At 42.5% G+C, this 16,444-nt stretch overlaps 1 protein-coding gene across 3 annotated transcripts in view; it reads left to right on the plus strand.

The window, feature by feature from the left end:
- Positions 1-25: 25 nt before the first annotated feature.
- The window catches only part of REEP3 (receptor accessory protein 3), a 36,451-nt gene continuing 20,032 nt past the window's right edge, over positions 26-16,444 (plus strand). For all 3 annotated transcript variants that reach the window (XR_004358220.1, XM_032694396.1, XM_032694397.1), the window contains exons 1-2: positions 26-118; positions 15,757-15,829. Coding sequence is in view for 2 of the 3 variants with exons in the window: in XM_032694396.1 (XP_032550287.1) it covers positions 87-118; positions 15,757-15,829 (105 nt within the window). In the remaining variant the exon portion in view is untranslated. The remainder of the gene's footprint in view (positions 119-15,756; positions 15,830-16,444) is intronic.

Below are 16,444 nucleotides of genomic sequence, written 5' to 3' on the forward strand. Positions count from 1 at the left end.
TGCGCGCAGCCGCCGATGCCGCGGGCGGGGCGGGGCCGCGGCCATTGCGGCCCGGGCAGCTGAGGGGACGCGCTGGTGCCGCCGCGATGGTGTCCTGGATGATCTCCCGGGCGGTCGTGTGAGTGCCGGGCTGGCGCGGCGGGAGGCGGCTCATCTCCCGCGGCGGGGGGTGATCCCGGGGGAGGCGGCGTCCCTTTCTTCCTTCCCGCGGTCCCCAGCAGCCGAGCGCCCTGCGCGCCCCTTGAGCGTTCTGTGCCTCGGAGAGTCCTTGTGAGCCCAGAAACTCCCGCAAAACCACACCGGGTTCCTGACGAGCACAGCTCGTCCTTCCTGGTCACTCCGTGTGTCTCCTGCTCTAAGTGCGAGTTTCCTGGGGCTGCAGAGCCGACAAACTCGGTCTGCTTGTGCCTGTCACACCATTGCTTGTAATTTGATGTAAAGTAACCTATAAACCTTTTTAGCTTGTGGCCGATCATAACCTGTGAAATCTGGTTGCTCTCTAACGCATGGCAGAGCTGAGGGCCGTGAGAAGGGCGGCGAGTGCGGGATGGGGGTGTATGGTCAGTGCGGGCCACCAGCTGATGAACAGGTACTCTGGCAATCTTGTCTTTTTGGTCTGCTTTGTGTTCTCGGCTTCGTAAAGTCGAGTTTTTCTCAGCCAAAGAGGCAAGCTTTCTCAGGTGGGAGGTATCATGTTACACGTTGTGTAAGTTCTGTTTGAGAAAGAGTAATAAGCTGCAGTGCAGCCTCCGGTATATTTCACGGGCATTATGCTGTTCCTTCGTGAAACTGGTGGGTTATTGCGCTCATTTGAATAATGTTCCATCATAAACGTTGAGTAGGATTTGGGCAACAGTCTTCCTCGCGCTCCTTGCTGAGTAGCACCGGGGCTCCCAGGGCTTATTGGGTCACTCGACCTGAGATTTGCTACGTGTGAGTTTTTGCCAGGCAGATGAAGCGAATCTGCGCACGAAGCAGTCCAACAAACATCCGAATTAGCGTAAAGTATGTGGCAGGAGTGTACGACCCAAAGCAGGGTGTAATAATAGGATTTCCATGTTTCGTTGGTGACAAACATTCCCGCCTTAAGATGCCTGGCGTAATTTCATCTGAAAACTTTGTTGTCAGGAAGCCCTCTCAAACCACCACGGAGGTTTTTTGCTGCTGCAGCCCACTCACCTAGATAAGCAGCAGTCCTCCCTCTTGCTGCCACCCCCTTGCGATTTGTCACATAATTGAAACTTGCAAAGTAGAGCATCGTGTTCTCAAATTGGCAAAGGACGATGCCGGTTTGGAAGAGAGAGGCTGTGGGAAGAACTGCTGTTGGTGCACTTTGTCAGTGTGGTCTTCCCATGGGTAATACACAGCGCCAGAGGCAAGAGGCATAAGCTTACTTTCTGTACATGAGATGGGGCTGCTGAACCTGTTTCTGCTCCTTATGTAAGAGCATCGACCAGAAAATTCTTATTTTAACAACTTAGACTGTGTTGGTTGAAAGGGAAATCACAGCAACGCTTAGCATCTCAATTTGTGATGACCAGATTCTTGTATAGATAGCTGGTTTTTTTTCCCCTGACATGGATTTCTAAGGGTTGTATTTGCATTTTGAGGATTAAGTTCTCTGTGAGCCTAACCAATAGCACAGGGAATGAAGAGAACAGCTGCTGCTCTCCACAGATCTATTGCAAAAGGCAATAAAGGGTAATGTACTGTGCAGTTCCATGCAGTTTGATTTCCTGGTTGCCACTGGTCACTCATTTGTGTGCCCTAATTATTTTTGCTAAAAATGGAGTCCTTAATATTATTTATAGATCCTTTCCACCTTCTTGTGGCCTTGTCTCCTAGTTGTGGGACTTAAATAGTTTGCCAGTGTTCAACTTCCCAGGAAGGGGAAAGTGTTCAATGAGAACTTGGACAGCTTTGAGACTATTGTTTAACTTTGCTTAATAAAGCGAAATTCGTGTTGAAACGGAAGGTGAGACGTAGCACGAAAGTAGATGTGGTGTGACATTAGAGGTCTAAATTCAGTGGTGTTGAGAGTGTCCTCCTTGCCCTCTTTCCTCAGTGTCCATTATGCCATCTTCCTCTTTGATCTATTCCCCTTCCTGGTCTCTTTCCAGACATACCTGTTCCAGTGACTTTGTTTCTCTGACTTGTGTGTTAGGACTTTGGAAGGTGTGTACTGCCTTTGCCTCAAATGCCATAAGAAACATGGAAATATTTTTAACCACTATGTAGCTGTGGAGACCTGGGGTTCTCCCTTGTTTCTGTAGCGTTTTAATTCTGGTGTGGTGACTTTGTGTCTGTGAGAGCTGTGGGTATCTCACACTGTCCCTATGTTGTGTGTGGGCAGCCGTCAGGAGTACCTGTGGTCTTGACTGCTGATGGCAAGGAGCAGCAATTGTTCTGGCTGTGGCATAGTTCTCCTCCCCTGACTGATCTACTATTTTTCAGGGCCAAAAGAGAAGCAAAATATTAATTTGTAGGTGTGTGGCAGTGCCCTCTGCTGACTTCTGACGTGGGGACTTGTCCTGACACGCATGTCCCGAGCAAACCACCCTCTGATGCAGTTTGAGACTTTGCAATTTGGGATTCATCAACTCCACTAAAAGAGTTAGGTTAAAGCTTTAAGGAACTAGGGAATGGAGCTAGTAGAGAATTAGAATTCTTAATTGCATGTGAATTGTATTGAGGACTCATGCACAGAAAACAGGGAGTGGTTCGAATTCACTATTCCACATGCTGATCTTTGTTTTAATGAAATCGTTTCCTTTGCTCTGTAAATTCTTTTATACTTAAGCACTTGAACTTGTGAAATACCTTGTAGTAATTGGGTATCTTCTCCTTTATGTCAAGAAGCAGAAGACTTGAAGCACATAATTAAAACATCTTTTAATTTTCAAGTTTTGTGTCAGTGGGTTGCTGCTGTAGTAGGTACAGGTCGTTATTACTTCTAAAACACACTGGCTATTGCAACAGTTTTTGGAATGTTTACTGCAGGGTTTTTCCTTTTTTCCCCGTACAAAACCAACAAGAAAATAGTAATTTCTTTTAGAGTCTCAGAAAACTCCTCGGAGTGGTAAATCTTGTCAAGTTCTTGGTCCCTAATGGTGGGAATAGCTTTTCAATTTGTGGCTGCCCATCTTGTTAACTTCAAGTAGAGCTTGGGCTTGACTTTTAGTCTGCTTTGATTGCTCATTCTTCTCATTTGTAAGGTCTGAGCAATTGTGTACACATCAGTTGCTGAGACAGTATTTAATAGTAAACACTCTGAGTACTTGTCAGTCACAGCCTGGTATGGATGAGATCAGACCATCCTTTTGTGCCAAGCAAAGATGTGAAGCATCCCAAATACAAAGTAGATGGCCATTTTGTACTTGCAATCTGTTAGAGCAGACTGTCTGCTGTAATCTGTTAACTTTTTCCCCTCCTCACTTAAAAATGAAAGTTCCCCCATCTGTGTTGCTTTGCAACACTCTCTACCCTCACGTTTAAGTACATGGTTTGTTGCCAGTAAAGTTGGTCAGCATCCATCAATGTTGGAAGGGAGAGCTGCAGAGGTCCACGGGAGGATGTATTTGTCTTGGGTATTAGTAGTTAGTTTTCTGCTTGTACAGAAAACACCCGTTTTAGAGCCTTGCAACGAGCAAAAGATGTACAGGTAAGCATTCCTTGGTTCTGATATTAGAGTATAACTGTAAATAGGTTAAGCTGGACAAAGACTGTCTGGGGGACTCAGGAGATGACCTGAAGGTAGGTATTAGTCTCTGTCAGCCTTTGCTACTTTACAGATGGGAGCTGTTTCTTTCATGGTAGTTTCCAAGGCATTCTCTTACTCTATTTTTAATACTTTTTTTTTTGGTTTGACATTTCGAGCTGCCCCAGGAATTACTAGACATGTGAGAATGTGTGGCTGAAGCCACAGCTTCTGTGTTGATTGGATTGCTGTCAAGAATATCTGGTTTAGAGTGTAGGTGTTGTTTTATGTAACAGTGTATGATTTGTTTGTAAAACTAGATTGTGTTTTGTTCTTGGAATACAATTTTTAAACTAAAAGCATGAAGGACAAAAATATTTACCCTCTTGTTTGCTAATCAACCTGCTGTCAAACATGTTGTCTTGAAACTATCACAGTTCATCAGATGGAATTAAGTAGCAATACCACCACGTGTTGTGTGGAAGAATAGCCTAATCTTCAAATCAGAAGGGCCATTTTTGGGAGAGGTTTTTTTTTTTGACTTGTTTGTAGCCTGGTCTCCTGTCGAGATGGTTCCAGCTGAAGGACAAGGGATGCTGAACTGCTGCTGATGCTGAATTTCTTCCTGCATCCTTCCAGTTTAAAGGCCTGTAAATTGCTGCTGCACCTGTGGGGAAAAAGGAGCCGCTGTCATCGTGTGAGGGATTAGATGGAGAGATGTGCTGAAATGTCTGTCTCATCACAGAACTGGAAAGACTCGGTCACCATGTATCAGTTATCCTTGGCATCTCATGCTATGCTTAACTGGATCTCACTGGCCTGTTGCTGCGAGGGGCCATCCTGCCCTTCACAATCTGCTCGTTCACTTCCCACAGGGTCCAAAAGTTGCCCTGTGGCCACAGGGTGAGCCTGGTTGTTTTGTCAACCCGAATGAAAATGGGCATTGACAGAAGTTGATCTTTTGTTGGTTGCAGTGAACCGCAGCAGCTCATGCTGTGTAGTTGCTAGGTGAGTGCTGTGTTGAGCATGGAAGGTTGCAGGACAAAGCCAGCATTGTTTTCAGCCTCAGCTTATGATCAGGCTGGTTAAAGCTACTCTGAAACTACATTCTTCCCTTGCACGTTGCTGGTTATTCTTTCTCGCAGTGAAACTAGTTCCAGTAATAACAGTGCAGCTGCTCTAATCAAACAAAGTGTCAGATTTTTTTTCAAGCATCTTAAATTTTATAGGTTGAAATCTGTAAGCATGTGTAAGTCTAGGGATTATGTGTATTGTCCTGTCTGTGTGAAAGTTTAAAATCATTTACATAATTCAGCAGTGAAATCATCAGAGCACTTCTCTCCAATAGTTCAGCTTCTTAGTGGGGCAGTCCTAATATGTACAATGAGAAGTGTCTGCTTGCTCCATTTGATTTGTAACACCTCCTGGGTTAGTTAGGGCCCTGCAAAATGACAGCTAGCTAGGACTAAGTGTCCCCAGCTGCCTGCCTGGCACACCTTGCCTTAAATCAGTACTTGCTGTGCAGCCTGGCTGCTCTTTTCTGTCCTGTGTTCAGGGGCTGGTGTAGGTGCAGAGCATGTTCAGAGTCCGTGTTCACAGCCCGTGGCAGGCGGGTGGGCTGAAGCTCCAAACAGATGGAGCACGACAAGAGGCGTCCTGTGGAGTCTGACGTTCTTACTTAATGGTTCTTGGCATGTGCTCTTGTTACAAAACGTGCTGAAATCCACATCTGTGTCCTATGCATTATAGATAAAGGAATTCCAAGAACTGCATGGTCTGGCACAAAAGGAGGTTTCTAATTAAAACAAACAACCTCCACTCTTATATGTTCCACAAACTGATGTGTACCTCAACCGAGCATATTGGAGGCTCTAGAGTATTTCTGCACCTTAGATGGAAGGGCTTTTCTCTCCTGGTTGTTTTGTACTAGAGACAACTCTTGATATACTTCTGTAATGCTGAAGATCCTGAGCCAGATTTTGGTGTTTAAAAAAAAGTTGCTTTGGCTTAATAATTTCTTAATATTTGACACAAAACTATTAAAAAATGCATGTGAAAAATATGTCTGGCAACCCCCCATGTTCTGGTGCTTTGTGTGTAAAGAAGCTTTCTCTGAGCTCTCTGGTCCTTTTCGTTCTGCTTTTGGAATTGCAAAATTTCAAAACCTGTGAAAGCATTGGGTTTTTACAGAAGAAAATACTACAGCTGACAACAGTATGGTCTCTGTCATGAATCTTTTAACAGTTTTAAGACCTGCCAAACTAGACTGTAACAGTTTGGAGAGTCTGGGTAGGAAAGATGATTGTAAGGTTTTTGCTGACCAGTCTGACTTGAAACTTGATTGTTCTCGTTGGCACTGAATAATCAACCTGATGAGATGCTTTTGGACAGGAGGGAAATAAAGCACCCCACGGTGACTAACTCTGCACTGAGCCTTTTGTCAGACATCGCTGTTACTTTGCTGTTCAGTTTATCACTGACAAAATGAGGGCGTTGCTCCTGTGTGTGTTGTGTTTTACAGCCTGTCTGCAAACATTGACATGGAGGTGGGTTTAACTGGGTGAATATTTTCCCCGTGTTTATCATCTCTGAAACATTGCTCAGGTATCCCGAAGACAGTTTAAACTTGCATCTGATGTCGAAAACTAAGTGCAGTTTATTTCAAAAGCTTTCATCCTGGCTTTAAGTGCAAGGATTCCTAAAGCAGAATTGTTCCTGAAGTGAGAAGTCTGATATAATGCTGTACTTTCTTCTGCTCGTAAAGCTGTTGGAACTTGCAGTGCTCAAAGTGCTCAGAGAACAGTTTGTGCTTGTACCTTCCTATCACTGTATGGTTTTGTTATTTCCTTCCCCCACCCTGTTTGGTAACTCATTGATCAAAAACATGGAGAGTGAGGAAGATGGTCACTAGCTTAGAGATACCTTGATTAGTTCTTATAGTACAGTAACATTACCCTAAACTGTAATATAATAAAACCCCAAAATTTAATTTTTGACCTTTGTGCTCTTACAATTCACTTCTGTCTACTAATCTCTTATTTTTTCCCCCACATTAGGATTTTGTTCTAGAACACGTGGTTTTCTTTATGTCTGAAGACATGTAGCTCAGTTGCAGTATATTTAGTATTAGACTGTTTTAGAAGCTGACCTGTTCACATTTTTCAACAGCAAACCGCTTACTGTTCACTTGGAAGACAATATATGCACAGAAACACAAAATACATATATTACATGACTGCTTTGGCAGTCATTAATTTGCTGAAGATGCAATATAAGCACCGTTGGTTTTACTATTCTACTTCTAGAACTCTGAGTGGTAGTTTTTCTTGTCTAACAGTTAACCTTCAATGCTTCAGACAAAAGGGATTTACATTTGTGTATACCGAGAAGAATGTGGACTGGGCAAATCACCTTTAATTTGCATTTGGAAAATGACCTTTCTGAAAAGGCACACAGTTCTTTTGTATCTTCTGATTTCTTAGGCTGTTAATATATTACCAGTGAAGCATATTGGTGTTAACAGAATTCTTCTCTCAAAAATGCATCTTTGGTTAACCACCACAGTGTGCATTATCTGTTTTTGAGAGCAAAACCTACCCCTCAAACTACTATATTAATGTCTGGGTCTCTAAAGAAAAAAAAAATTTTGGGGGTCAAAAGGGAGGAAATTAAGTAACTTTTAGCATGGTATTTTTGACATTAAGCTACTAATACAACTGCATGAATAAGATGGGTAGAGATTCTGCTTGGTGTCAGTCTTGACTTGTTGTATAACAGTATATTCCCAGAGCTCTCTAAGTACCAAGTATAACTGAGGAAACACTTGGGAATGAGAAGTCCAGATCTTATCTCATCAGTATCTGCCAAGTATAAAGTTCATGGAAGCCTTTTCCTCTGTACAATGGGGAGGTTTGGTTTTTGAATGCTCTAAGAGGCTTCAGAAATACACTTCTGGATTGTAAGATTAGCAGAATTGTTTGAAAATCAAGGACCTTAAGGCAAAAAATCGAGATGTAAATAACTTAAAATGATCAAAAGCAAAACCCCCACCTGTCTGTGGAAGAGATAAGACATGTTTACTTCTACTTCAGGAGTTGGTGTTATGTGGTTCCACTTATTACTTTGCTCAAATTGTGGTGTTTCTGTAGCATTTCCTTGGGAGGGGCAGGACCTTTAGGCTGGTCTGTGATGACACTCTTAGGCTCCAGGATGTGTCATGATTAAATAGGAGCCTTTGGGTTTTGAACTTCACTTTTCTCTCTAGAATGGCACAGATTAATGTTCTACATAGTGTGACCCACAGCAGCATAGACACTTGTGTTTTTTTTTATTGCCATCCATGTGAATGTGTGGTTACGTGCAGTATGATTTGTGTTTCGTGTACAGACAGCTGAAAAATGGGGTTTTCCTTGGAACAAGCAGAAGCATTTTTTTATTTGGGACCACTATTTTAAATGTTAGTTTCCTATAGCCAGTTATTTTGATGTTGACAATACTCCAAAAATACTGACAGAAGATACTCCTAGAGCATGGTTGTGGATTTTAACTTGTGAAATCCTCTGAAGTCTCTAGGGGACTTGATGTAGGGTGAGAAGCAAAGTTGACAAAGTGTGCATCTAAATGGAAATCCATTTATTGACAATTCTGAGGACACTAGTCACACAGCTAAGTAAGTAGGTAAATAAGAGAGCTGGTGACTTTTTACTTACATTTATGGAAACCAAGAAATTAGGTGTCAGGTGCATATGTAACTTAACCTCATGACAAAATTAAACACCTCATTTTAGGTTTGTAATGTTCCTGTTAATCTTGTTCAGCACATCATCTGCATTAAATTAGTGATGTCTTTTAGGAACTCTCAGAAGTATCCTAAACTGAGAGGATCACGTTGCTCATGAAAACTGTATGTGTAGGGTGTAGTACCTCCAGGAGCAGTAAGTGTAAACGGCTTTTTGGAAAACAAGAAAGCTCATAAGTGTCTTTCTCTGTCTTCTGCCAATTACCTTTATTATGTGAACCCTTTTAAAGCATAATCACCTAAACCAGAGTTTATGCTATGCGACAGTTTCTTTGAACATACATGTAGGTATGACCTTTCATCTTTAAACTTAAAAAACCTGTGGACTTAATTGTGGTTTTGCTCCCCTGCTTTGTAAGTAAGTTTATTCGTGCATGTACTAAATCAACAGAAAATATCTGCTGAAAACTAGACTTGGTTTGACCTTTTTTAAAAATTGAAAAATAGCAAATCAGTCAGTTGGTTTCTTCTGGCATCTCTAATCCAGCTGTCAGTCCTTGCTGATCATTACAAGAAAAGCCCAGTTTAGTACAAGGACTGAGTCATGCCAGGCTGTCCTAAGAGCTGTGTGAGAAGTGGCTGTGGTTCCTAATTTGTTGGCTAGTTCTCAGTGTTCAGTTGTGCTCCTGCCTGATACCACGGCTGGCTGATGTGAGGCCACAAATCCTCTGCTGCCAGTGGCAAGCAGTCATAGCAACAGAGAAATCAGAGGCTGGTTCAGGTAGATTTGAAGGAAGATAACTTATCTGAGGTTTAAATAAGTGTGAGCAGTGATGAAATGCTGCCATTGAGCTTGAGCTAAGAGCTAAGTGGAATACTCAAGCTCTCTACTAAGGGTTGCTCCATGTTGGAGGCAATCAGTGTTTGCTCTTTCTCACGTGGAGGTGTTACAGATTCCTCCTTTCAGTTCCTCGGTGTGAGTGTTTGGGAAGGCATGAGCTCACCTGCTGAGTGTTCTGCACACGTGGGTCAGGTCAGTGAGTCAGGAACAGGAAGGAGCACAGGGGCTGTCAGGACTCTGTTACAGCAGCAGTCAAACATGTGTTTTCAAATCCAGCAGTGAATAGGTGGTCATGCAGAGAAGTGACTAAGAGTTTTATAACAATTTCTATTCATGATATGTTTTCTATGTGCTTTCCAGTACTAGCTTTTTGAAATTTTCTGTACTGCAGGGTTTCTTGGGCATTTTGACTCTCTTTTGAACAGGATTTGTGAGCCAGTGGGGATTTTCATCTTCTGTTTTGTTTTTTTTCAGTGACGTGTTGATGGTATCTCCAGGCTTGTGCCCTTCTGTTAAAATATGCCTAAGGCATATTGGGTTTGTGTCCAGCAGCACAAGGGAAGCTGACTGGTTCTGGACACAGGTTTTGGGCACCTTCTCCAGGCATAGGCACAGGCTCTTCTAGCGAGGTTCCTATGCACATAAGTAGCTTCTCCCCAAGCACTTCTACACTCTGTGAGATCTGTATGTGATCAGGAGGTGAGTTGATTCACAGGGTTTATGTACCAGTAGTGCCTGGAGAGCCATGTTAGAGCACTGATGCAGCTTGTCCGTGTGAAAGAGTTTCCAGGCTGACTCATTAGAGAGAGCAGCCTGAATTTTACTTCAGGACTTGTTTTTTAGCAATACCTTGTTCCAGATTGCTACAGGCCCCTGAGAGAGGACTGTTAGAGCAAACATACAGTAGGTTTGTTGCTGGGCAGTGGAACTTGAGGGACTCGTGTTGTATCTTGCTGGCTGGTGAACTGCCCTATTACACGGCAAGCTGTGAGTTGGAAATTCAAGGGTAATTCTTGTTGAAGGAGGTAACATATCTAATGTGTGTTTAGGTACCAAGGTAATGATTAATTAAAAGCACTCTCTGATCTTTATTGTGTTATGTAGTGTTTTGTAGTAGCAACTAGAATTAGAAACAGGCAACCTAGAAAATGCTATGAAGGTTTACAGTGTTCTCAACTCTTTGAGTGTATGGAGAAAGCAAACTGGTTGTGAGGAGGATGCATTTCTATAGGTGAATTTTGCTCTAGGTAATGGCAGGAAAGGAAAACCCTCATGCTGGATGCAAAAAAAATTTCTCTGTGTACAAAATGGGTTAAAACTTTGAATGTTCTTTTGGCATCTAAATCTTATTTTCTCTGAGAGAAGCCTGGTGAGCCCCTGTAAGTGATCAGTGTTACTGCTGTGTCTTGCCTGTAAGTCCATCAGCAGTTCCACACAGATTCCAGTGAGAACATCCCTCACAGAAGAGAATTTTTTCCAAGTTTTTTGTTGTGCTCTTTGTAGACTTCTTTCAAGGTTCAAACAGGGCTGTTTCCATGTTGAGACAACCTGAAGATTATCTGGCAACAGGTTCCCTAATTTGGGGTAAGTCAATAAATATTCCATAAACACGAGTGGATAGGATACACATAACGGAGCCTGGAGCTCTGCATCGGTAGACAGGTTTGATTGTCTCCTATCAGACTGCTCACAATTATTATACTTAGGGCCTATTAAATAAATGTTCCTCGCATAGAAAAGTCCCACTTTTTAGCGGGATTGGGAGGGATGTAACTTTTCCCCTTAAAATTTTAAGGTGATTTCTGACTCCCGGAGTAATTGCATTGCTGTTGGTTATGCTGTGCTTTGGAAGAATCTGGCAGTTGCTTTGGAGAATTCCAGCTTTGTAAGGTGGAAATCAACAGCCGCCTTGCTCTGCTCAAGAATGTGCTTTATTCAGATCTGTCAGTGCTTCTGGGTGTATTCTTTAAGTGTTAAGACTTTTTTCCTTTGGCTTTCCTTTCCTTTCCTTTTCTCTATATAAGAATGCTGTGAGGATTTTAACAGACCTATTTCTGATTGCATTCCTGCCTTTTGGTAACTGTAATCTGCTGAAGGAGTTGCTGAGTACTATTAGCAGACGTGTTCTTTTAATAGGATTCATGTGAATTTTTTTTTTTTCTCCCCTGCCCCTTGCCCAAGGTGGAAGAAAAAGAAGGATAAATTTGGTGTGGGGTTCCGGAGCTTATCCTCACGCTCCCCTGTCCCTGTAGCAGACTAACATTTTGGTCACAGTGTAGTCTTTGTTATTACGCGAATGCATAGCCTTGTGCTGTAGATTGTTGTGGTTGGTATTGTGTAACTGAATGGCAGAATGGAGCTGAATTCTGTCAGGTGCTGGACAGAAAGACTTTTTCTAGTGTAGTGCTTTACAAAACAAACATTCAGGACAAAAAGGCCAGGGTGAACTTTTGTTTGTGTGGACATGTGAAAACGGAGGCAGTTTAGTCTGGAACTTATGACCCAGTAGGAATGCCGGAGGGGGGGGGAGTTGGCAAGGCATGGCTTGAAGGCCTTGCTTTTTTGGCAGTGTCTTGGGTTTGTGTGGCATGGTTTTGGTAGCAGAGGAGTTACAGGGGTGGCTTCTGTGAGAAGCTGCTGGAAGCTTCCCCCATCTCTGATGGAGCCAATGCTGGCCGGCTCCAGATGGAGCCCACTGCCGGCCAAGGCTGTGCCCGTCAGTGACAGTGGTAGCAGTTCTGGGATAACAGATTTCAGAAGATGAAGAAGAAAACTGCACAACAGCAGACAAAATAGTGAGAATATGTGACAACAGGGTCAGTGGGAGGAGTAGGAGGAGGTGGTCCAGATGCTGGAACAGATTCCCCTGCAGCCTGTGGTGAATGAAGACCATGGTGAGGCAGCTGTGTCCCTGGAGCCCATGGAAGTTCATGGTGGGGCAGAGATCCACCTGCAGCCCTTGGAGGACCCCATGCTGGAGCAGGTGGATGCTCAGAGGAGGCTGTGACTCCATGGAAAGCCTGTGCTGAGTCAGGGTCCTGGAAGGAGTTGTGGCCCTGTGGAGAGAGGAGCCTGCGCTGTAGCAGGTTTGCTGGCAGGACTTGTGATCCTGCAGGGATCCCACACTGGGGCAACCTGTTCCTGAAGGATTGCAGCCCGTGGAAGGGTTCCATGCTGGGGCAGTTTGTGAAGAACTGCAGCCTGTGCCAAAGGCACACACTGGAGCAGTTCATGGAGGATTATTACCTGTGGGAGGGACCCCATGCTGGAACAGGGGAAGAATGTGAGGAGTCTTCCCCCTGAGGAGGAAGGAGTAGCAGAGTCCAACTATGATGTACTGACTGTAATCCCCACTCCCCTTACCCTGTGCTGCTGGTGGGGGAGGAGATAGAGAATTTGGAAGTGAAGTTGAGCCTGGGAAGAAGGGATGGTGGTGGTGGAGGGAAGATGATTAAGATTTACTGTTATTTCTCATTATCCTACTCTGATTTGATTGGCAATAAATGAATTTTTCTCCCCCAGCTGAATTAATAATTGCTCGTGATGATAACTGGCGAGAACTAACCACATTTATGGGTTTTTGGGTTTTTTTCCCCCCTGAATAGGATTCTTACAGGTACTCCTTACGCCTTATTTTGAGCATGAGGGTACCACAGAGATGCATAGCATTTACAGCTTAGTGCAAAACTGGTTAGCCTTACCACTTGGTAGCCAAAAAAAGGAGAAAAAAAATTCTTTGATGGGAGTGGCTTAGAAGTGCATGAGTAGCACACAGTCTAAGCAAAAATGCTTTTCCTTTCCCAGTGTGTGTGCCAACTGAAACCTCAGTGGACATGTTGTTAAGACTGTGGCCATATCTGCCTTTTTACAGCCAAGAACAGCCAAAGATTCAAGTGTTTGTTCTCTAGATTTTTGTTCTGCTATTTAGTTACCATTAGCAAACTTCCCTTAAAATGAAATCTTGCTTTGACTAAACTTGCTAAGCCATAGATGGAATAGTAATGATAGTTCATCTCGAAGCAAAATGTGGCTGCACACATCAGCAAGTGTCTGGCTCTGTATCTGTGCCAATATCTTCAGTCTGTCGGTGGGTGGGCAAATGGGTGTCATCTCTGTTATCACACTTGGTAAGGAAAGGGAGCTCAGTGAATGGCATTGTCTCCAAAGTATATGATACTCAACGAGTTTCCTGAATTGCTTTTACTATTAGGCAAGGGCCAGGACTGTTCTCTTTTTGCATTTCAGAGGAATGAAAGAATAAAGTGCCAAACACTATTCCTTGCTTGGGGCAGTTCTTTGGCAATATGAACAGACCAAAGCCTTAAATGCACTGTTGGTTTAATGGCTTAGTGTTCTGGGAGTCTGGATGCCAAGTAGACCTTTTGAGTAACTTGGTGGCTTTAATTTGTGTCTTGGTTTCTTTTAGTTCTTTTCTCTTTTTTTTTTTTTTTTGCAACCTTGGCTCTAGAGTTGTTTACTATCTAGGTTAAATATGCTCAGTGCCAGAGATACGTGTACAGGTGCCCGATTTTTCTGTTATCAGTCAGATGCAAACTCATTTGCTTTGCTTCAGAAATGAGCTTTTCAAACAGTTGTTCACTTTAAAGCTTTTAAAACTGTAAGCCCATAGATTATGTGACAATACAGGCAGTGGGTTATGTTTTTTAAAAAATACAGCTATATGGATACACAAATAACATCGTTTCATTCAGATTTAAAGGCTCTTTGATACATTTTTTTTCTTTGTATTTCGATTTTGATCTCCTGGTATATTTCTCTTTAAATGAGGGAAAAGGCCCGTAGAGGAAGTGGCTGTACCAGAAAAGGAATGTTAGTTGCTAAGTCCAGATGAAAAACTGAAATAGCTGGGCTTATAACTGGCAGTGAAATTACATTGGTAAACAGGATTATCCATATATCTACTAGTAAAATAAAGTAAACAACATTCTACTCGGCTGAAATCTGTTTCCATCTGTGGAAACTGGCTTTGTTTTTATCTGTGTGCTGATGTCAAGTGTGAAATACAAACAGCCCTTTTAAAAATAACAACTCAAGCTTTTAAATTTGAAAAGCCACGGAGTAATTGGGCACATCCTTGAAGTGTGTTGTGCAGTTACTGTTGAAATACCAGAGGATGGGTGTGCTTCTAATGTGTAGAGTAGGTGTTGCTGACAGCTTTGAGATGTTAGAAGGTAGGGATGCAAACAGGAAAATGACTGGAGCATGGTGGGTTGATAACTCTGTGTTTCTGTCCCGGTCAGCTGCAGGGAGCTCTCTTTTGCCAGTGCTCTGATCTATGTCGTGTATAGATTGAGGGTAAAAGCCAATTTGCTGACCTTCAGCTACGCTCACTGTTGACAAGTTTGCTTTTCTGCTGTAAAATTGCCTGGTAGCTTTAACTAAGGTTTGAGGACTTTCCCTTGAGAAGGAGGTAGTGGTGCCAGTTGGCAAGCAGCATCCTGCCACACTTTCAAGGTCAGCCCTGGCTGGAAGGAGATAAAAACTTCACTGCTTCCTATTACTACTGGCTAAATGTGCTGATGTTTCGTTTCAATCCTATCTACCCACTTGTAGCGTTCAAGTGGCAGTTTTTCCAACACTTTCATGTCGCAGCAGTACTGAACAGTAATGATATGTAGTATCTGTTCCTTGGTTTTTAAGTGACTTCTTCAAGAATTCTTTAAAAGAAAAAGTGACTACTAAAACAGGGGCTTTTTGAACTCCTGATTTGACCACTACTGAATAACACCAAGATTTACTAGATGGGAAAAACCAGCTACCTTTATTGTGCTTGTCTTGTGCTAGTGTTCTCATGTAACTTAAGATCATCTTTAGCTTTATGACCATCTTACTGTTACTGTAATAAGCTTTGTGCTTGAAGATCAGTTGTTTCTGAAGAAGTATTCTCCAAGTTCTGTTTTGTCCCAGTTCATGTTTATATACTGTTTTTTTAAGGGTGACATATTCAGAGGATAAATTGCTGTTTAAACTTAAAAATACAACTTTTTTTTTTTTTTTAATCGAAGCGATGCTACCTGACAGTCCAGTGAGTGGAAAAGTATAGATGAAAAATCTGTAAAAGTGAGAGACAAATGGTTTCTCTTTCAAATGCTTCATCACGAGTGTGATAGCACTGCCAGTGTGGGAAGAGACTTTTGGTGTGGACAAACCGCAGGACTGGTTTTACTTGTAGCTGAACCAGAACAGGAACTGGTTTTACGTTATCTATTATCGAAGGTCTTACAAAACAGTTTGTCTTCAGGACATGCAGCCTTTTCTGTTCATGTTGTTCCAGTTTTGCTTATCATGGAACTTCCTCCAAAGAACCTGTAACACAGTGGGGTTTGGTGGTTTTTTTTTTTTCAAGCTAGATAACAGGATTTTTTAATCAAGTTGGCTGCATTGCTCTAATGATGTATTGTCACTGTTTTGTCATCTACAGTATAACAGATCCTGAAAACTCTCTCTATTTTCCAATAGGCTGGTGTTTGGGATGCTGTATCCTGCATATTACTCATACAAAGCTGTGAAGACAAAAAATGTGAAGGAATATGTAAGTCTCATTCCTTTTAACTGTTTAATTACATGCCTCTGCTGACATACACCTCTGATATTTTCATTATATAGTGCTATAAATCATTTGAAAGCTTGACTGATCTTAGTGTGTGATGCAACACCTGTGTGAACCTAGTGGCAATCCTGTGATTTTTGTTTGGAGGGCTAAAGTTAAGGTGTCTCAGACTCTTCACAGTTTCACATGCTGAAACATGTCCAACACACTATGCTGTATATGGATATTTTTAGGAGGATTTGAGGATTTTTAACATAAACCTTAAAGTCTTGGCTGCAATTTGGCCAAATGCCCAAAGTAATGCACTTTTGGGCATGGGGTAGAATTAAAGTTTCCGAATTCTGCATGAAGTATAAGCAACAACAAATTGATTCTCAGTGACCACTAAAAGAGTTGCAGCAGTTTGCCACTGTGTGGAGCTCAACAGAGAATTCAGAAACCTACCTGAGAAAAGGGTAGCTCTCCTTAATCTGTTGTTCCTCGAAGAGGAGAAAAAATATAACCAGGGAAGGAAAAAAGTCTTGGTTAAGGTCATGTGGAGAACAGTAGAACAGACAGAAGAGAAAGATGGAGAAAAACCACAATTATGATTTTGAA

Source organism: Chiroxiphia lanceolata, chromosome 8 (genome assembly GCF_009829145.1).
Source record: "Chiroxiphia lanceolata isolate bChiLan1 chromosome 8, bChiLan1.pri, whole genome shotgun sequence".
Classification (NCBI taxonomy): domain Eukaryota; kingdom Metazoa; phylum Chordata; class Aves; order Passeriformes; family Pipridae; genus Chiroxiphia; species Chiroxiphia lanceolata.